We start from the raw sequence: 21,990 nt of genomic DNA on the forward strand, positions 1-21,990 counted from the left end.
CTCGGCTAACTGAAAGGTTGTCAGTTTTTCTCCGTTCATTAAAGCCAAAGAGGGACTTTGTTTACAATCTGTGAGTCCGCGGGGTTGCCGAGTCTGCAACAAGCTAACGATGCTAAGCCAGCGTTTGCTATTTGATACTGGCTGGCAAAATACAGTAAAGAACTAAAGCAAGTAAAGAGAAATGGCTCAGAAGTTGTACCGTTAAAAAGCCTCTGCATCTTTTTGCTTTACTTTAAGACCGGGTAAAGAAGACTAGAGGCTAACATTGAGCTAATGTTCCAAACGCCAAGCTACTTTTTCCAATACCAGCAGTTCCAGATAACAGTGAAATGTATTTATCTAGTTCAGGGGTGCCCAGTCCTGGTCCTGGAGGGCCGGTATCCAGCATGTTTTAGTTTTAACTCTGCTTCAACACACCTGATTTCAATCAAAAGGTGATTATCTGGCTTCTGCAGTGCACGATCTACTGTTGCACAGGTGATTCAGCTACTGAATCAAGTGTACTGACCCCAGGTACCGAAGTCCGTAGATTAACTGCAGTATGACCAGATCAGTCCAGAGTCATCTCCAGGTAACGACAGTTGGAACTAGTTTGCATCTCAAGAATAACTCTTAAGGAGTTGAACAAATCAGCTTGTTCCGCAGAAACTGTTTTGTTGTATCAACTTTGCAGGTGCAAAAAGGTTTTGACGACGTGTCAAAAGCTTTGGCGGTTAAAGAGGTGTTGCTTCAGGTGGCCGGTCTGAAGCTTTCTCTAGAGCTGAGGGAAATCCAGAGTAATCTGTAATGATTGTGTAGCCAACCAGAGGTTGACAAGTTTGAGGAATTTGACCAAGAATCTCAGAAACAAGCCTTCTTTGGTACTGTGGCTCTGATCTGGGTAAAAGACTATTTATGTGTCATGGGTTTAACTTTACCTTACTTTGTTCTCGTGTGAGTGCAAATGGTGATGACCTTGTCAAGTAAACATGCAATCAATGTAATCACAACATAACATTCATTTATACCTTCAATCCTTGGAACGCATTATTTATTATTTCATTATGTTAATTATCATAAGTAGCAATATACAAACATTTATTTAATGATTATCTAGCTTATAAGTTTTAGAAGTTCATAATTAATTTTAAATCTTCTTTCTTCTGTGAAGCAAGGAGTCTTAGATAAAAGGGTGCTCTGTGAGGGACCTTGGAAAGAACAGGATGTCAACAAGCAGTGCAGGATCTTGTGGCTTGTTGGCAGATAGAATATAAAATCCACCTCAAAGGATGAAATTAGGTCTGTAGATGACCTATAGGCCAATCTGTAGGTGAAAACTGACCATTTGTGGACATTACATCTAAGACTGGTTTTTATTCACAGAACAAGACGGATGAACAATATGATTAACTAATCATATAATGAAATGGACAATATGGTTACATGAAATGTATTGATTAATCTGTGCTTAAATTATTGAAGTTGAAGTGAATATTATTATTACATTGAAAAATTAATAAGGATGAAATGAAATATATGATCCATATATTTAATTAGTGCACTGACTGGACAAGAAACACTCACCATGTCTCCATGACTCAAGTTAGAATTAACGTCACTGCACATAGATATTTTCTTATCCACAAAATCAGCATCTTCATATCTGAGGGAGGTGTGTCTCTGAGTTTGCTGGCAAAACGCCTTTGCAGGGAAAGTTCTGATTTATCAGTAAACCAAGATATGGCCATTATTTAAACAGCATCACTTCCTGAGTGATTTAGTTGAGCCTGAATCTGACTGACCATCGGTGGGAAACTGCTCCCATCGCATCTTTTACAAGCTGTCAAAACCTGTTGCACGCTACAGCTGATACCGCAAACGGTTTCTTCAGAACAAAGCTGGACCAGCTTCGACTCCTTAAGAGTCCTCCATAGATGCAAATAACTACCTGTCGTGACCTGGAGACATCTCGAGACCGGTCTAGTGGCACTGCGGATTCTTCTACGGACTTCGGTACCTTTGGGGGTCCACGGACTTCCTGAGATTCCAGACCTACCACGAGGGTCTTCGAAGGGTACATAGACTCGACAGGTTGCGTCTGATGTGGTTTTATAAACCATCACTTATAGTTTATAGCAGACCAAATTCACTCCCACTCAGAACTCAGTTTCTCCAGATACGAAGGTTCTGATAACTTCACATTCACACATCATCACACCTCACATTCCATCCACTTAGATTCATTCATCACATAAAGTGTTTCCGAGTTGTCACGTTTTTAATTGTTTAGAAAAATAAATGTCTTACTTTTTATAAACTTGACTCTCTCTGAATTGATACGAAGTGTCTTACGATCCCTGAATAAACAAAGAATTCTACTGTAAATCTTCTGGTTAAACATTCAAAGATCAATCAGATTGAATTTCCATATTTATATAGAAATTCATATCTTATTGGTCAAATGTAGTGTAGTACATTGAGCTTTAAAAGCACCCAAAGTACATACATATGCTGTTCCTACACAATCAATATTTAGTAGGAGGAGTAGTAAAAAATGTGCCTTGGGCGTAAAGGGTGGAGGCCTCGTGCACAAACAGAACCCAAATGGATGATAAATCACACTGAAACTCAACAGGTGGAATGACAGAAGTGAGAAAACAATTAGTGTTAAAAAATTACGATTGTGTTGTCTTGTGTTCGATCCTCCCCGATCCTTACAGGAGGAGTACAGCAGAGAGCAGGTTCCATGGGAGAACATCACGTTCAGTGACAACCAACCCTGCATCGACCTCATTGCCGCTAAGCCTCATGGGATACTGAGGATTCTGGATGACCAGAGCTGTTTCCCTCAGGTGAGGAGAGTTTATCCAGACGTTTGCCTGCTGCATCTATCATCTAGACACATATATATATATATATATATATATATATAAAAAGCCAATTAAACTGGTCTCATGTGTTGCTAGGCGACAGACCACACTTTTCTTCAAAAATGTCACTATCATCATGGACACAATCCCTTGTATCAGAAGCCAAAGATGCCTCTCCCAGAATTCACCCTCAAGCACTTTGCTGGCCGGGTCACCTATCAGGTACTCAGCTGTTCAGCAACCATTTTGCTGTTTAACTGAGTGGTCCACTACTTTTAGATGTAAAAATACGTGAATGTTACTCAACGGATAAATGTCTGAAATGCAGGTGCACAAGTTCCTCGATAAGAACTACGATCAGGTCCGACAGGATGTTCTGGACTTGTTCATTCAGAGCAGGAACAAGGTGAGTAAGGGAAACCTTGTGTGTGCATTCACAGCTGAAAGAAAACACCTTGATGTACCAAAGCAGGAACAGTGAAGGTTTGTGTGCTTCGCCCGTCCAGATGATGTCGAACCTCTTCCTGGCTCATGCAGAGGCCACAGGTCAAAAGAAAGGAGGTCACATGAGGAAGAGCAGCTCAGTCACCAGGAAGTACCAAGCTCCCACTGTCAGCAGCAAGTTCCAACAGTCCCTGATGGAGCTGGTGGAGAAGATGGAGAGGTTTGGTGTTCACACAAAGCAACTGACTTTGGTTTGCATAAATCCTGTTCAGCTCAGGGATAAGAAGAACCAACACAAATGAGGGTCTTTTCAGCAGTAAAGAAGGGAGATTCACTTGCAAAAGGAGGGCAGGCTTTTTGTCCCCTTTAGGTATTTTGGTTAGCAACGACAAACTGCAGCTATTTGGTCTACTGTTTGCTACTTTGTGCCAAAGTTATTAGGGTGTGCCACCTCTAGAGTCCTCACAGTGTGACATCAAGCAATCCTTGAAGATGGCCAATAAAGGTTCCATGTGGCCCTGGACAAAATACTCAGTTGTGCCCCCAAGCGGGGGCCAGGGCCACTGTGGCCAACCCCCAGGTCCCCCCCCAGTGAAAACACACCTCTTTAATCAAACCATTCGTGTTCACGCAAACCATACGCTCATCTTCTTTAATTAAAGGATGAATGTAAAACCCAACAAACACATATAATTCATAAATAAATAAATTCTACGTCAAATGTATATATACACATAGCCTTGTTTAATTATTAGCAACATAATAAATCTCGACCGGAAAAGGGTGGCTTGCCACCTCCGGGTCGGGGGAGAGGTCCTACCTCAAGTGGAGGAGTTTAAGTATCTCGGGGTCTTGTTCACGAGTGAGGGTAGGAGGGATCGGGAGATCGACAGGCGGATTGGTTCGGCGTCTGCAGTGATGCGGACGCTGAGCCGATCTGTCGTGGGGAAGAGGGAGCTGAGCCAGAAAGCCAGGCTCTCGATTTACCGGTCGATCTACGTCCCAATCCTCACCTATGGTCATGAGCTTTGGGTAATGACCGAAAGAACGAGATCGCGGATACAAGCGGCCGAAATGAGTTTCCTCCGTAGGGTGGCCGGGCTCAGCCTTAGAGATAGGGTGAGGAGCTCGGACATTCGGGAGGGACTCGGAGTAGAACCGCTGCTCCTCCGGATCGAAAGGAGCCAGTTGAGGTGGTTTGGGCATCTGGTCAGGATGCCTCCTGGACGCCTCCCCGGGGAGGTGTTTCGGGCATGTCCTGCCGGCAGAAGGCCCCCGGGTCGACCCAGGACACGTTGGAGAAGTTACATCTCCAATCTGGTCCGGGAACGCCTTGGGGTCCTGCCGGAGGAGCTGGTGGACAAGGCCGGGGAGAGGACGGCCTGGAGCTCCCTAGTTGGGATGCTGCCCCCGCGACCCGGACCCGGATAAGCGGAGGAAGACGACGATGACGATAATAAATCTACAGTTACAAATGATGAATTTAGCAAGAAAAGCTGATTGCAAGGCTCCTTTTTGTTCTTTTCATTTCAGGTGTAATCCTTTTTTTGTTCGCTGCATCAAGCCAAATAATATAAAGGTAGCGCTTCCAACATTTTATACATTTCAGATCTTTTTTTTTTTTTTTGCGTGTGGATGTGAGTTAGTTTATAGATGCATGTGTTTGTTTGTCCACAGAGGCCAGGTGTGTTTGAGGACGAGCTGGTCGGCAGCCAGCTGAGACATTCTGGAGTCATGGAGACCATCAGGATCCGTAGAGAAGGGTATCCCATCAGAATGACCTTCTACGCCTTTCTCTTTAGGTAATAAATACACACAATACTGCATTCCTCTAATATAAGAAGGCAAGAACACCTGGCAGTCTTCAGAAATGCTTGAGCATCTTGATTACATTTTTTTAAAGAAATACTATACTTTTTTTTAATGGCCCTTCCAGCCTAATGACTTAAAGACCTCAGACTCTACATTCCTCATTAAGCATGCTGAATGGCACTGTAGTAGTACATGAATTTGTTTGAAGGGATCAATGGAGTTTGGTCATAAAATAATGACATTTTGATTAAAAGAAACAGTGATGTGAGGGTGTAGAAACACCTCGGACCAACTGTCGGCATGGTGGTGGAAGGGACTCATTCTACAGGTACCGGACCTTGGAACATTCGAACCATTGAGTCAACCATGAACTCTTCTGTGTGTCTTGCAGAGGCAGAGAATTGCAACAGAAAACCAAAATGTCCCAATTGGTGATGTTCTGGTGATACAATACCACCACATTGCTCCAGAGATACTTGGTTTGGGGTCAGATGATTGTCCTCACTACTTAAAACCACATTATGTTAGTTCAAACGTTTCAAAAATTTGACTTCCTTGTTTGATAATGAAGTAAATTACCTATAACAAACACTAGATAACCAAGTAGAATACATATAATTGCATTTATAAAATATTGTACAACAAAGTATTAAGACTGGCTAAAACTAATAATTATTACAAGTTAAAGTAAATATGTAGGAAAATGTGTGTTATTTAATTAAAAAGAGTAAGTAATAAAACACTGATAAAATATATAAAAGATGGTGAAAACAGGCTAAAATAGATCAAAATCACTTAAAAGCTATACTAAAAGGTGAGTCTTGAGCCTGGCCTTAAAAACAAGAACACTTGGGTCAGAAAAAATCTTCTACAAATAATTCTTCCCTGGTTTCTGGTCAGGTCCCTGCTTATTTTAAGAATGCTGTAATCCACTTGCTTCTTAAGGACTCCAGTCATGATCCATCTCTCCATCGCAGCTTTGTACCCATCTTTAAACTACCGTTCAGCTCCATAATCTTCAAGCCCCATGAAATCTGAAACCCTTTTTAGAAGACACAACATGTCAAGAAATCAGCTTAATACCACCGCCACGTGTGTCTTATGAACACTCTTAGAAAACATGCCACTGTAGGGTTATGAGATTGGGGTGTTAAATTATGACCAATAAGATGTGATGATTCTATATAAATATAGAATCACACTTCATATTAATTCAAACAGAGTCAAGTATATAATTAAAATAAACTTTATTTTCTAGACTAATTAAAATACATGAGAAGTTATGAATAACGACATGTGATGGATGAATGTGAGTGGATGGAATGTGATGTTTATCAGAGCCTTTGTATCTGGAAGAAACTGTGAGTTCTGGGTGTAAAAGAATTTGGTCTGCTATAAACTAGAGAGTTGATTATTAACAAAACAACATCAGACGCAATCGGTTGTGTCAACAAACCCTGATTGGAGACCCCCCGGTGTGATCCGGAATGTCAGGATGTCTGGTGGACCTCAAGGCGCAGAAGTTCATAGAAAAACCTCAGTACGACCAGTCCAGTCTCGGGTTGTCTCCAGGTCACAACAGGCAGGAAGGTTGTTGCGTCAAAGACGGATGGACTCTTAAGGAGTCGTAACTGTGTCAGCTTTGCAGCGTGCAAACAAGTTTTGACTGTATATCAAAGAGATGTTTCAAAAGAGGATGGTTCCGGATTGGCCACTCCGGAGTGTCAGCTGGAAATAAAACTTACTCAGCTCCACTGTACAACTTGGGAAGTCCTCTGAGTTTTATTAATTCCTATGTTATGATTTTCTGGCTAATCACAACGTGCCATGTTAAGGAGGTTTTACCAAACAAACCTCAGAAACACTCCTTCTTCAGATAGAAGATGCTCTGATTTTGTGGATAAGAAAATCTATGTGTCATGACATTAACGTACCCTTGTGTCAGGGAGATATGCGCGTGTGTGTGTTTGTCAAGTAGACTGATTAAAAAACAAACATACCATTGCAAGGACACTTGCAACCTTGTTAATTTAGGCACAGATTAATCAAAAGATTTCATTTAACCCCTTGTTCATACTTATATGATTATTTACGTATTTCATGTCCCCATTCAGTATTCACTATTATAAAAGTTTGTTCTTTATAATGGTTTGATCCTTTATTCTTTGCAGGACAGTCTAGATAAGCAGACAGGCTTGACAGAAAGACCTTGGTGAAGGGAACGCTGTGTTAACAATCTCTTATGTCAACAACACTGTAGAACCTTTCTTGCAGCTTGGAACATTAGAGGACACACAGAGGCAGAATTATGTCTGTAGATGACCAGATACTGAAAAGGTCAAACTGTAGATGAAAAATGAGCCTTTCTGGACGTTACACCGTACTTGGTAGTAATATAACCGCAATAATGTACTTGTGAATGCATACTACGCCTTGGCGCAAAAGAGGGAGGTGTCATGATCATGTTTGGGAGTTACTGCCAAGCACCAACTGGCAACTACATTTAAAATGAAAGTAAAAACGGCAATAAGTTTCGCTTTTGTAAACAGAATGAGCTGAGATGATAAACTGGAGCGATGCAGCGCTCCAGGAGCTTCTCTCCATTAGGGCTGGAGGTCAGATCACCAGAAGATGCACAAGGACCGTGGAGAACAGACACGTTTAGAAGCGGCTTGTCAAAAATATGTAATGAGCCCAGCTTCGATTGCAATAAAAGCAAGTTATGTCCAAGTTAAACGGACGTCCATGGCAGTGCAGCAACCACCCCCATTGACTCATTTATACCACTATTGCGCAGTCTTTTTGTAAAGAGGATACGAGTGCTCCACATTACCGCCACTGTCTGACCACTTATAAATGAGCTACGACTCCCTCATGCCAGCTCAGACTGAGCTATTGTTGGTTTAGCGTCCAGGAAACTGCACAGCACGGCTCGGCTAGTAGAAGCTAACCATTAGCATTAGCAACTCCAGAACATGGCAGAACTCTTCAGGCTTGTGTTATTTGCGGAGATAAAACATCAACATTGCAGAGCAAGCAGAGTTCAGTGGCAAAGTCATGTTGCTCTTGGCCAGTCAGAGGCAAACTGCTAGCCTAGTGAACTAGACCAAATTCTTGCTTTGCAAAGTTTGGTCCAGGAACGCTCCACTTGTAACCTCCGCAGCCCCAGCAGCATCTTGGCTGGCCAATCACAGGTCACTAGAGGGGTTTCAAACACATTTATTTAGTCTGGTTTGCCAGTCTGGTAAACTGCCTGAATATCTGAAACACTAATGAGTAAGACTCCAAATCCAGTTGTTTTCTACTCCCCATTCCCCTGACTTCCTGAAACAGGAGCACTTACAGTGGTGTGAAAAACTATTTGCCCACTTCCTGATTTCTTATTCTTTTGCACGTTTGTCACACAAAATGTTTCTGATCATCAAACACATTTAACCATTAGTCAAAGATAACACAAGTAAACACAAAGTGCAGTTTTGAAATGATGGTTTTTATTATTTAGGGAGAGAACAAAATCCAGACCTACATTGCCCCGTGTGAAAAAGTATTTGCCCCCTTGTTAAAAAACAACCCAACTGTGGTGTTTCACACCTGAGTTCAATTTCTGTAGCCACCCCCAAGCCTGATTACTGCCACACCTGTTTCAATCAAGAAATCACTTAAATATGAGCTGCCTGACACAGAGAAGTAGACCAAAAGCACCTCAAAAGCTAGACATCATGCCAAGATACAAAGAAATTCAAGACCAAATGAGAACAAAAGTAACTGAGATCTATCAGTCTGGTAAAGGTTATAAAGCCATTTCTAAAGCTTTGGGACTCCAGCGAACCACAGTGAGAGCCATTATCCACAAATGGCAACAACATGGAACAGCGGTGAACCTTCCCAGGAGTGGGCGGCCGACCAAAATTACCCCAAGAGCCCAGAGACAACTCATCCGAGAGGTCACAAAAGACCCCAGGACAACTTCTAAAGAACTGCAGGCCTCACTTGCCTCAATTAAGGTCAGTGTTCACGACTCCACCATGAGAAAGAGACTGGGCAAAAATGGCCTGCATGGCAGATTTCCAAGACGCAAACCACTGTTAAGCAAAAAGAACATTAGGGCTCGTCTCAATTTTGCTCAGAAACATCTCAATGATTGCCAAGACTTTTGGGAAAATACCTTGTGGACTGATGAGACAAAACATGAACTTTTTGGAAGGCAAGTGTCCCGTTACATCTAGCGTAGAAGTAACACAGCATTTCAGACAAAGAACATCATACCAACAGTAAAATATGGTGGTGGTAGTGTGATGGTCTGGGGTTGTTTTGCTGCTTCAGGAACTGGAAGGCTTGCTGTGATTGGAACCATGAATTCTACTGTCTACCAAAACATCCTGAAGGAGAACGTCCGGCCATCTGTTCGTCAACTAAAGCTGAAACGATCTTGGGTGCTGCAGCAGGACAATGACCCAAAACACACCAGCAAATCCACCTCTGAATGGCTGAAGAACAACAAAATGAAGACTTTGGAGTGGCCTAGTCAAAGTCCTGACCTGAATCCTATTAAGATGCTATGGCATGACCTTAAAAAGGCGGTTCATGCTGGAAAACCCTCAAATAAAGCTGAATTACAACAATTCTGCAAAGATGAGTGGGCCAAAATTCCTCCAGAGCGCTGTAAAAGACTCGTAGCAAGTTATCGCAAACGCTTGATTGCAGTTATTGCTGCTAAGGGAGGCCCAACCAGTTATTAGGTTCAGGTGGTAATTACTTTTTCACACAGGGCAATGTAGGTTTGGATTTTGTTCTCTCCCTAAACAATAAAAACCATCATTTCAAAACTGCATTTTGTGTTTACTTGTGTTATCTTTGACTAATGTTTAAATGTGTTTGATGATCAGAAACATTTTGTGTGACAGACATGCAAAAGAATAAGAAATCAGGAAGGGGGCAAATAGTTTTTCACACCTCTGTAATCTTTGTTCCACAGAGAATGACTCAAGAGGCATCCTATTATACTAAAGACCACAGAAAATGGATTGGGAATAAATAAATAAATAAATAAATAAATAAATAAAAACGAGTGAATGAGCACCTTAATAAATTGGCAAATTGTGGGCCTCAAGACTTACAAATAAGGTCATACATTTAATTTATTAAGGTAAATGTCCTGTATTTGTACAGCGCCTTCTTAGGGTTCTACAACCCCCCCAGTTTCTTTGAATAAATAATTTTGCTTCAAAAATGTGCCAACAACTTCAGGTGAACTATGTCTCAATTTTTTCAGGTACAAGTCCTTGGTGGGAATTCGAGAACTTCCAGAAGCCAATGGAGAAAACTGTGTGATTTTGCTCAGTAAGTTGAGTCCTCTCCGACCAGGAGTGTACCACATTGGTGTCACAAAGGTGAGATAGTTTGTCTTATGAAGAGCAGCACTACAATCAAAGTATTGTGTGATTATGAAGCTCTGTACCACTGGTGTAATATCTCATATCATCCATTCCTCGTGACAATGGTGAATTTTTGTATGTGGATGGCAGTTGTTCTTCAAGGAGGACATCTATCAGCTGTTGGAGTGTAAACGAGAGCGATCCCGTACTCTCGCAGCTCTCACCTTGCAGCGTTACACCCGCATGTTCTTTGTCAGGAAACGCTTTGTGGAATTCCGTAGGAAAATCATCAGTTTTCAGGCCCAGTGCCGGGGATTCCTCCTCAGGTAAGATGTAACATGGAGTAGAGGCAATGGAACGTTTATCACGTCTTTATAGCAATCAGCCCAAGGATGACAAATATGACAGAAGTATCATTTCTATGCGAACTAAACTGCTGCATCAAGAGTTAGAGGGGTAAAAAAACACGACTCTGATCACTCAACATGACTACAAAAGATAGAATTTTGTGTTTAGAAGGGCTTCAGTACTTTGCAGAATGAGCCGTTTCAGGGCTCTGTCCCTTTAATGCAAATAAGTTGCTGGCCACGCCCACCCCACGCCTGATTGGCCGCTATAAAGTGAAGAGCTAAAAATATCAGCTCGGATTAGAGCCACTGCTCCTCCAGCATCAATAGGTGAGGAGAGTTATATGCTAATGTCCCTTATTGTGACATCACAATAAGAGTCTTTTTCAAACAGCTTGTAGATTAATATAATTCATGAAACCAAATTCTGACAGAAAATTGAGTTTTTTTTTTTTAAATTCAAGTTTAGAGTGTTCACAGAGGCAGGAAAAATCCTCACGGTAACACAAAAGGATGCAAAAAGTGAGATTCACACATCATGTCCTATTTAACTACAGCTATAAAGCACGGCGGTGGAGGTTTAACTACAGCTATAAAGCACGGCGGTGGAGGTTTCATTAGTCTGGCTTGGTTTGAAGCCACAACATTTGGTTGCACTTATGATTAATAAACATCCTTGTACAACTATTATTATTATTATTAATATGTGTTAAAACATCTGTTGCCGTTCTGTCCTGCAGGAAGCAGTATGTGAAAATGAGGGAGCATCTGGTTCGTTTCCGTTCTCTTGTCCACATGTATGTCAACCGGAAGCAATACATCAAGGTACTTGATGTCTTCTTATGCATGTGTTCATTATCACATCTACAGTTTTTTAAGGTAAAATAGTTTAGCAAAATAAAAGATTCATCTGCGTCAAAATGGATGCATTTTGAAATCGTTTTGCAGATGAAGTTTGAAGCCAAAAGGAAAGTTGAAGAGGAGAGAAGGAAGAGAGAAAAGGTGAAATGACAGATATGACATGAAAGATTTAAACATTATTTCAAAAGATGTTTGCAGTTTCACAGATGAAATTCACATGTATTTTATTTTATTATTTTGCAAATCTAATAAAAGCAGTAATGCTTTCAGGAGCTGAGAAAGCGGGAGGTGGTTAACGTCACCCATTTGGTGATCCCTGCAGAGCTGGGTGCTTTGCTGCAGGCAGCTGGAGGTGTGTAAAAGTTCTCCTTTTTCTTCAGTCTTCATCACATGATGTGCTCACATAAGTCATGAAATGAAAGTCCTGCAGGTCACAGTAAAGGTCTTTGAGTGTGTTTCATCTGAACAGGACTGATAAGTCCATAAATAAACTAAATGATAAAAATGAAGGATCTTGACTGCTTAGCAAGTCAGAAGGACTTCATGTGGTCAGCTTTCCAAAATCTAAGTTATAAAGTAAAATCTTCTAGTGGCTGATGTTTTGCCTTCTCTTGGTCTTGGTTTTGCTTCAGTCAGGAGGGAGCTGCACGCAGACTGTTTGGCTCTGCTTCAGGCTCCTCATATCGAGGAAGAGGCTCAGCTTACGTTGCCTCTGGACATCAACAACTACCCTTTTTACCGATATGTGCAGATCCACTTCAGGGTGAGACACCCGTCAACACACATGAAAAGGTTTTTAAGTGCTCAGATATGACACAATCTGAGTGATGGTCTTTTGTTGCTCTAGGAACCAAAGTTTGGGATCTTGTTTGGCCCTCTGGAGTCACCTTTGACCCGAGTGGAGGACGATCTCAGAATAGAGGCCGTGGAGCTCTTCAACATGGTAAACTGAACTCTTTAGTGTGGTAAATGGTCTACAGCAGCTTCTAGAGTTCTGCAATCCCCCAAGGTGCTTTACAACATACCAGTCATTTGTATACATTCACACACTGGTGATGATGAGCTACTATGTAGCCACAGCTGCCCTGCGGCGCACTGACCTGTTGAACACAGGTGCCACCAGTCGTCATAAAAAGGTGAAGAGTCTTGCCAACGGAGACTGAGCGGGGCATGAACATTCGACTGTCCAGTTATGGGGTGGACACCAAAGAATACCAAATACTCGTGAATGTAAAGCTGCTTTCAAAAGAAGAAATGAGGTGCAAATCAGGGTAATACTACTGCCATGGTATGGCTTTTAGAGTTGCAACAGCAACTTTGGAAAACAAATTAGCTTAAACTTTTTTTCATGCATCTCAACGATGTTCTAACATAACATGTTTTGTACGTTCATTCTGTGTGTTTCATCCAACTGCGTTACGGTTCTTTTTTTTAACACAGCAAAAGTGTTATTTTTACCTTCTTTATGCTATCGTTTTGACTAGGGATGGATGATAAATCGGCATCAATATCGGTATCGGCCCATGTTAGTCTTTTTTTTTTAAACATATCGGTATCGGTTCGATAAATAAAACCGGGTCGATATTAACAACCGATATTTTTCCATCTTGTCTCCATTTGTTTGCCTGTTTCAGAGGGTGAGGGGGGTGATGTGTAATTGTGCAGTCATGTGAACAGTGAATGAAATTATCTCAGGACCGTAAATGTGTGAGTTGTGTGTACTTAATGATGTAAATTCATCTTTAATAATTTTCATTCTATACAAAATATGCAGATTTTAGAAGCATTAATGTCAGTATATCGGTATCGGCAAATATCGGTTATCGGCCATAACAGTGATCTTAATATCGGACATCGGTATCGACCCCAAAAATTTCATATCAGTGCATCACTAGTTTCGACTATCACTGTAGCCAACCTCACAGCTTTGCCGCTGTTGGCGGCATCCCTTCCGTCTCTGTTTATCAGCGGCAGTAGAGTACGGTGTAGGGTTGGGCATAATTTGATTTTGAATGATTCCGATTCCAATTCCTCGTTTCAATTCCGGTTCCTATCGATTCCCAATTCCGATTCTTTCAAGACGTGACGTGTTTAACATGAGCCAGCTAGCCACAGGTCCTACTTGATGAAATAATCTTAACTTCAACATGAATTTTAACTCTATGAACAATAACATCGTCTTCATTTAGACTAAAACATGTTTTGGAGGAAAAAAGAAAAAGGCTTGCAGCACAACCAGTGTGTTTGTTTCTGACCACAACCAAAGTCTGGAAGAAGCCTCTGGGATGGAAGGCTAAATGTCTCCAACATATCCAGAAACGTCCAGCTGTTTTCAGCTAAAACTCTCAGGATGATCATGTCCAGGATGACTGAGAACTACACCTCCATGCATCCATAGGTATTTTGGTTAGCAACGACAAACTGCAGCTATTTGGTTTACTGTTTGCTACTTTGTGCCAAAGTTATTAGGGTGTGCCACCTCTAGAGTCCTCACAGTGTGACATCAAGCAATCCTTGAAGATGGCCAAAAAATGTTCCCTGTGACCCTGGACAAAATACTCAGTTGTGCCCCCAAGCGGGGGCCAGGGCCACTGTGGCCAACCCCCAGGTCCCCCCCAGTGAAACATATCTGCAGTAGCATTCAGTCAGAACAGGAAGTGAAACTTAAACGTAGCTGCTGTCAGTAACAATCTAACAGATTTTAGACATTAAAACTCTCAACAGAAATAGTTCAGAAAAAAATGTTATTTATTATTATTATAATTATTTATTGTGGCACACACACACACACACGAGTGTTGGTGAGCGGCTACGTGTGTTTTTATTTCTGCAGTGAGACAAACTCACCTCACACCGTCCAGAGTTTGTTCTTTAAAGCTTCTATTAAATTCGCCGTGTTGACGTATTTTAACAAGTTTCCTCTATGCTGCAGGAGTTAAAGTTTACATCACGGATTAAAAGTTTGGCAGACGTGTTTGTTTTATGGGGGGAGGGGGGACTCGGTGCTGCACACAGACAGCTGGTGGGATCAGCTCTGAAAAGCATTGATCACAATTTGCAGATGTAATGAATTAGATTACGTGTTTTTATTGAGCCATAAGGCGTGGGATTCCATAGGAAATATGAAATCCACCTTACGGATCTGTGAGGTTATTTAAACCAGAAGATTGGATCTTTTTATTGCAGGGATTAGATGACCGCTTCGTATTCACTCAGAGACAACAGAAGAGAGAGAGAGTCAAGTTTAAAAGTTAAGAATTTTATTACTAACAAATTAAACTAGACTGACTTTAAAACTAAATGTATGGTGTTACTAAAGTGGATGAGGCGGTGAATGGATGACGTGTGATGTTAATCAGAACCAGCAAATCCGAAGAAGCAATTAGTTCTGAAGGGAACTGAAGGTGATGTCTTCGCATTAAGCTTTGGTTAGGAGGTCCATAAACACATGAGACGCCATTGTGCCGGTCTATCTACCCTTCAGGAAGTCCTCTTTAGATCAGGAATGTCGAGGTCTAGCTTGACCTTCTCTGGAACCGAGCCAGTAGGAAAAGCCGCGGTTCCGATCAGACCAGTCTGTGAGTTACTTCCGGGTACACAACAGTTTGTTGGCATCTGGTGAGACCCAAGCCTGGGTCTTGATGGTTCAGCTTTTGTTCTGAAAGGAACTGTTTTGCTGCAGTTGGTATAGCAACGAATTTTTCTTTTCAGCTTGTCGTTGTTCTTTCGGTTGAAGAGTTTTAGATCAGGATTGGCCACTCCATCACTTTCTCTAGAATGCTTTGAACTGGCGTTAGAGCTGACGTGGCATAGTTTTATACTTCGGATGTTATGGTTTATTGTTGAATGAAAAATTACCAAACACCGTCAAAACCACGCCTCCGTCAGATCTGTAAGATTCTGATTGGATCAGTGAAAGGAATGTGTCATGTCTTTTAACGCTACGTGAAATGAGTCCTGTTGGAACATTTAAAGTCATATTACTTATTATATTCTATAGGATCATAATAAAGTAATTAATATTTTGATTTCACAGATCGGTCACATCTTATTATATTGACTAACACTTGGTTGGATTAGCTTTATTAAAATAGAGTTCTTTGATTAATTAAAAGAAAAGAGTTAATTCTTCATTCTTCTGTTGAGCTGAAAATAAGCAGGTTAGAAGGAATGAACGAGACCTTGAGACCATATCTCATGCAGACTAGTCTTGTGCAGAGGAGGGAAAAAACAGTCATTCCGTTCTGTTACACAGACCACGTTTACTTTTCATGGAGATCGGCCGCGGATTCCTCTTCTGGTTGGCATTCTAGGGATCAAAACTAGGAATTGAAATAAAAAACTTTGAACGATTCCGGGAAAAACTAACACTTAGTCCCGGTTCCAATCGATGATCGGTGCTCGATGCCCAACCCTAGTACGGTGTTGCGCTCTGTTGCCTGCGCTCTCCTCGCCAATGACACAGTCCCATGTGTGATCCAATGTTTAGACCCCTTCGTCTCTGTTTATGGTAGTGTGTCCAGGTCTCCTTATTTCTATGGCTTCCTTAATCCATCTTTTGTATTTTTGTTGTTTGGTGTTGATGATCCTTGTTCTGTCCCAGTCCATTAGATAGTTTTCTCTTGTGCAGTGGTCTGTCATGGCTGATTTCTTTATTGCACTTTCTGCTTCTTGTTTCGCTGCTCTTGTGTGCTCGACTTGTTTCATTCCCACACTCCTTTGTTCTATTGTTCGAGTGTTGAGTTGGCGTCCCATTTCTCCCATGTATGTTTTATTGCACAGGAATTTTGTAAATGACTCCACTCTTATGTCCTGCTGATATCTTGCCCTTTTTGGTGTACTAGTCTTTTTCTAACAGTTTTTCTAATGGTTTTGTTGGTGTGTTTATGTTGTGTTTTAACATTGTTGCTGTTATTATTCTCTGTAATGCCTTTAATGTATGGAAGAGTTATCACTAGTTTTTGTCCTTGATTTTCTGGTTGTTTTGGTTGTTCTTTTCTTTCTGTTGCTTGTTTTCCTTTGTTTATTGCTCATGTATAGTATCCGTGGGTCTTTAAAGCATTTTGGTGTTGGTCCCAGAGGTGTGACCAAGTCACTGCTTTGCAAGTCACAAGTAAGTCACAAGTCTTTCCAGTCAAGTCAAGTCCAAGTCAAAGACAATCAAGTCCAAGCTGAGTCCAAAGTCAATGATGTGGAAGTCCAAGTCAAGTCCAAGTCCTTAACTTTGAATTTTCAAGTCATAATCAAGTCATCTGTCCAACATCAATTGAATGACAATGATAATAAATAAATTCCCGAAATAAAGCTTCTTAAAGCTTCATTTATTTGCTCAAACAGGAAGTGCAACTGAAACTGATTATAAACAAAGTGCTGCTGCATTTAGCAGAACAAGATCAAACCCAGAACCAAGAACGATTTAAGATTTTTGTCCATGTCATATCACTTTTGTGCTAAAATATCAAATATGCTCAAGTCATCAGGTTGATTCAAGTCGCAGGTCATTGGTGTTCAAGTCTGAGTCAAGTTGTAAGTCTTTACTTCTGACTTGACTTGATAAAATCTATAATTAAAATAATGACTTGAGTCTGATTCGAGTCCAAGTCATGTGACTAGAGTCCACACCTCTGGTTGGTCCTCTTGTTTACGGTCTCGTTCTTCTGGTATTATGTTTCCGTGGTGGTATAACATTCTGGTTACTGACATTTTATGTAAGGTAGGGTGTTCTGATGTCCATAATAAATATTGGACTGTGTGTGTTGGTTTTCTGTATGTGTTTATGTGCAGGTCAGGGTTCCTTCTTTTTGTCTGCTTATTTTCATGTCCGTGAAGGTTATACTGCTTTCTGTTTCTTCCTTTATGTTGTTTGTGTTGTTCAGATGTTCTGTTAGTGTCTCTGTTTGCCTTTTGGTAGGATTTCTAGTATGTCGTCCACGTAGCGTTTCCATAATTTCATTTAGCAGTTTGGGAGGGGCAGTGACTATGGCTTTTTGTTCTAAGTCCTCCATGAAAAACTTGCAAAGGGTGGCTGATAACGGGTTAGCCATGGCGAAGCCGTCCAGTTGTTAGTAAATTGTTCCGTCGTATGTGTAGTATGTGGAATTTTACCAGTTTTGTTATGTCGTCTGTTGTGAGGTTGGTTCTTCTTTTTAAAGTTTAGTCCTGTCTGATTCTCTCTTATGTCGATGTTTTTTTTTTGGGTTGGTGTTTTTGTGAACAGGGATGTAACGTCGTGTGACATTAGTATGTCGTTGTCTTCAAATGTTATCTTTTTTAGTTCTTTTGCCAGTTCTGTGCTGTTTTTGCAATGTTGGTCTAATAATGGGCTGATGATTTTGCTGATTTCTTTTGCCATATTGTATGTCGGTGTACTTATGCTGTCTACTATTGGTCTAAGTCTTTTTCTTGTTGTTCCATCATGTGTCCTTTAATTTGTTCCTCTGTTTTCTCATCTAATTTGTAGTTTCTTTTGAGGTCCAGGTGCATTTTTTTCCAGTTTGTTTTCTACTTGTTTCTCTTTGGTTATGATGTTTCTTACCCTTTCTTTGAGTAGTGCTTTCTGTGTTCTTTCCATTATGAACGATGTCGCCCTCTGTCGCAATAACTAAAACATACATAGGAGAACCCGGATGCCAAAATTAACACACGAACAATAGAAGATAGAAATGAAAGACACACAAGAGCCACGAAACAAGAAGCAGAAAGTACAATAAAGAAATCAGCTGTAACAGACGTGGGGATCATATGAAGGGCTGGGAAGGAACGTGGATCAAAAACACAAGACAACAAAAATACAAAAGATTGGTTAAGGAAGCCATAGAAATAAGGAGACGTGGATACAACCACGAACAGAGATGATTGGTTCTACACATTGGATCACGCATGGGACTGTGAAATCGATGAGGAGAGTGCGGGCAGCAGAGGGTGACACCGCTGATAAACGGAGAAGAAAGTGATGCTGCCAACAGTGGCAAAGCTCTGAGGAAGGCTACAGTGATAGTTGAAATGCCAGCAAAAACAAGGTAAAAATAACACTTTAGCTGAGTTAAAAAAAAAGACTCGTAAGGCACGTTCTAACATAGTATATAAACATGTTGAGATTTAAAAAAAGAAAAAAATTATTAAAGTGATTCACTCGCATTTGTATTAAAGCCTCTGCCAGTTACACATTTTAGACCGAAGGCAACCATTGGACCATTGGACTGTGGTCTCACCGAACCGCAGCACTTTTGCGTGTCCTTTGGCCCTCCATTCATCACACACTTATGTATTTAGCAACAGAACACCACTGGTGTGGGAGGTTCTCCGCTCAATAAAATCAGAGAAGGAGAAACAGCCGGCTGCTACCACTTCAACTTTAGGACGAACTACCAGAGCCCCAAAAAGAAAAACACCATTTGAAGTCGTGGATAACAAAAAGCATTTGGACCTAGAAAAAGACGCAACATGGGTGTCCGGTTCCGGTGGACGTGGATCCAGGGAAGATACCAGAGGGGAACCAAGTTCAAAACCTAGCTTTTTCTGTAGATTCGCTATAGCAGCTTTAAATGGGCCATGGCGAGGTAAGAATAATGCAGCATTCATGCCCCCAAGCTTGATTGTAGTATTAATCCAGCTCCGGACTTCTGAATGAAGATCACCCCTTCGTGCAACAGAGGATAATGTCGTGAAGACATGTAGAATGTCCACTGAGCCCTGGTTGGCAACAGTATTGAAAATGCAAGTAAACATGAGGATTCCCTTTCATGTTAGCAAACTGAATCAGCTGAGAAGGCAAGCTGGACTAATGTAAAGATCCGGTAGCTTCTGGCCCGTAAAGCTGAAGAACGGATCACTAAACTGTTCCTGTGAAGGACAGCCACAACTTGAGGAGCAAGGCTTCAATCGGGATAAGAAACAAGTTACGTCTAGCTAAAGAATGTCTGCCACAGTGAAGAGACCACCCCCTCTGCCCTTTTATGCCACCATCGCGTAATCTATTGCGAAAGACACACAATCGCACACGTTTCCACCACAGGCTGAACCAAAGGCTCCCTGATGCCACCTCTGCTTTGCAGCAAAATGGTGACATTGTTTTTGAGACAGGCTTATGATTTCCATTCAGTGAAGCACTATTATACTTTAAAATGACAAATATTAGCGAAAGATTTACAACATATGAGAAGAATCTACAAGATATGTTATGGCTTTTTGCGATTCTTTCTTTTGCTCTGCTTTCCTCAGGTTTTAAGATTCATGGGTGACCCTCATCTGAACGGTGCACAAGAAAACATGTTTGGGAATTACATCGTCCAAAGGGGTCTGTTGTCTTCAGGTTTAAGAGACGAGATCATGGCTCAGGTGGTCAACCAGGTGTGGAGGAACACAAACATTGACAACGCAGAGAGGGGCTGGTTGCTGTTGCTGGCTTGTGTTTGCAGCTTTGCACCATCGCCCAAGATGGACAAATATCTGCTGAAGTGAGAAACCATTTCTCTTAAATACGAAACCAAACCAGTTTTCCTCTGGGCAGGTGTGCAAATTCAGTAACGTCAAAGACGAAAGCAAAACGTCATCTTCACAGTCACAGTGGGCACACATGGTGACCAGTTTTCTAAACGTTCAGCAAACTAGCAGCCGTGTCACTTTTAAGGTGTTTCTAAACATTCAGCTATCCAATCAAACCAGAGAAGACCTTTGGGGGAAGGGGCCTTAAAGAGGGTTGTTACCAGATTTGACTTTTGTGTTTTAGGTTTGTATCGGACCACGCTCCTGCAGGTTGTCAAGCGTTACTTCAGCACAGACTCATTCAAGCCAATCAGAAGATGCATCTAAGCTCTGGCTCCAGCCCTGAAACAGCACGGACCTATCCACTCTCACTGCTGGAGTGGACAGCCAATAGGAAGAAGGCTAACATGGTGTTGCATGTGCACTGTTTTGATGGTGAGAGACACATTTTATTTAATTTCTTGTAAGAAAAACAAAAATACCAACTGGACTTTAGGGGATGCCGACAATAATTCAGATTCAGTCTTATCGCCATTTCACAAGTATGTGACGACCAAATGTAGGTTTGTTCTAATATCAAGAGCTTCGGTTTCATGCTTTTGATGTTGATAGGTGGATAATCATCAACGTTCCTCCTGACGTTCGTTATGAGCTCCGTAGTTCAGTTGGTTTTGTTGGTAGCAGATTATGTCGTCACACCCCATTTCCAGGCAACTGGTTGTTCTTCCATCCATCCATTTTTAACCGCTTATCTGTAGTCTGGTAGCGGGGGCAGTAGCCTATGTCGAGAGGCCCAGATTTCCCTCTTCCCAACCGCTTGGACCAGCTCTTCTGGGGGAATCCCAAAGAGTTCCCTGGAGACATAGTCCCTCCAACGTGTCCTGGGTCTACCTTTAGGCCTCCTCCCAGTTGGACGTGCCCGGAAAACCTCACCAGGGAGGCGCCCAGGAGGCATCCTGACCAGATGCCCGAGCCATTTCAACTGGCTCCTCTCGATGTGGAGGAGCAGCAGGTCTTCTCCGAGCCCCTCCCGGATGACCAAGCTTCTCACCCTATCTCTAAGGGAGAGCCCAGCCACTCTTTGGAGAAAACTCATTTTTGCCGCTTGTATCCGCGATATCGTTCTTTCGGTCACTACCCAAAGCTCATGACCATCGGTGAGGGTAGGGACGTAGATCAACCGGTAAAATCGAGAGCTTCGCCTTCTGGTTGTTCTTGATCTCACAAATCACTGTGGAGTCATCTGCAAACTTGATGATGTTGGGATTATGTGCAGATCTGCAGTGGTGGGTGAAGAGGGAGTAGAGAAACATGGATTACATAGCTTTACAACACATCCGTATTTAGATTGAGGGGTTAATTAGCATTGAGAACATATTGGGGCCTGATATGGCCCTTACACGCTAACATCGGCTCTACTCCGTCTAGACCAGGTTTGGAGTGTTCTCATTTGGGTAGACTTGGATTTTTCTGCGCGCAACTGGACGTCTTTTCAGCCCTTTTCCCGAGGAGGTGTGACTGGAGCCAAACTGGTCCAACACACCCACTGCTGACTGATTGACCCGCTCAAAATCAAGCCTACAATTAATGGGAGCCTCCTATTGGCAGATAGAATCAGCCTGCGGTGGCTTCCCGCATGCGCAATTTATTATTGTTCTGGATGCTGTGGAGTTAACAAGACTCTGATTGAAGCCGTTTTTCTCCATCTCTCACTGCTGTGAGGAGCGCACACACACACACACACACACACACACACACACACACACACACACACACACACACACACAATTTTCGCAATATCAGACTTGTCTACTCTCT

At 41.8% G+C, this 21,990-nt stretch overlaps 1 protein-coding gene across 1 annotated transcript in view; it reads left to right on the forward strand.

Moving 5' to 3' along the window:
* Window positions 1–21,990, forward strand: part of myo15aa (myosin XVAa) — a 93,251-nt gene that overhangs the window by 21,392 nt on the left and 49,869 nt on the right. The window contains exons 15-29 of the mRNA XM_070542818.1: window positions 2,700–2,831; window positions 2,946–3,071; window positions 3,178–3,255; window positions 3,356–3,513; window positions 4,827–4,872; window positions 4,971–5,095; window positions 10,378–10,495; window positions 10,631–10,806; window positions 11,568–11,652; window positions 11,776–11,829; window positions 11,959–12,040; window positions 12,321–12,451; window positions 12,536–12,631; window positions 19,909–20,144; window positions 20,417–20,607. Coding sequence (XP_070398919.1) covers window positions 2,700–2,831; window positions 2,946–3,071; window positions 3,178–3,255; window positions 3,356–3,513; window positions 4,827–4,872; window positions 4,971–5,095; window positions 10,378–10,495; window positions 10,631–10,806; window positions 11,568–11,652; window positions 11,776–11,829; window positions 11,959–12,040; window positions 12,321–12,451; window positions 12,536–12,631; window positions 19,909–20,144; window positions 20,417–20,607 — 1,834 coding nt within the window. The remainder of the gene's footprint in view (window positions 1–2,699; window positions 2,832–2,945; window positions 3,072–3,177; window positions 3,256–3,355; window positions 3,514–4,826; window positions 4,873–4,970; window positions 5,096–10,377; window positions 10,496–10,630; window positions 10,807–11,567; window positions 11,653–11,775; window positions 11,830–11,958; window positions 12,041–12,320; window positions 12,452–12,535; window positions 12,632–19,908; window positions 20,145–20,416; window positions 20,608–21,990) is intronic.

This window comes from Nothobranchius furzeri, chromosome 12 (assembly GCF_043380555.1).
Source record: "Nothobranchius furzeri strain GRZ-AD chromosome 12, NfurGRZ-RIMD1, whole genome shotgun sequence".
Lineage (NCBI taxonomy): Eukaryota > Metazoa > Chordata > Actinopteri > Cyprinodontiformes > Nothobranchiidae > Nothobranchius > Nothobranchius furzeri.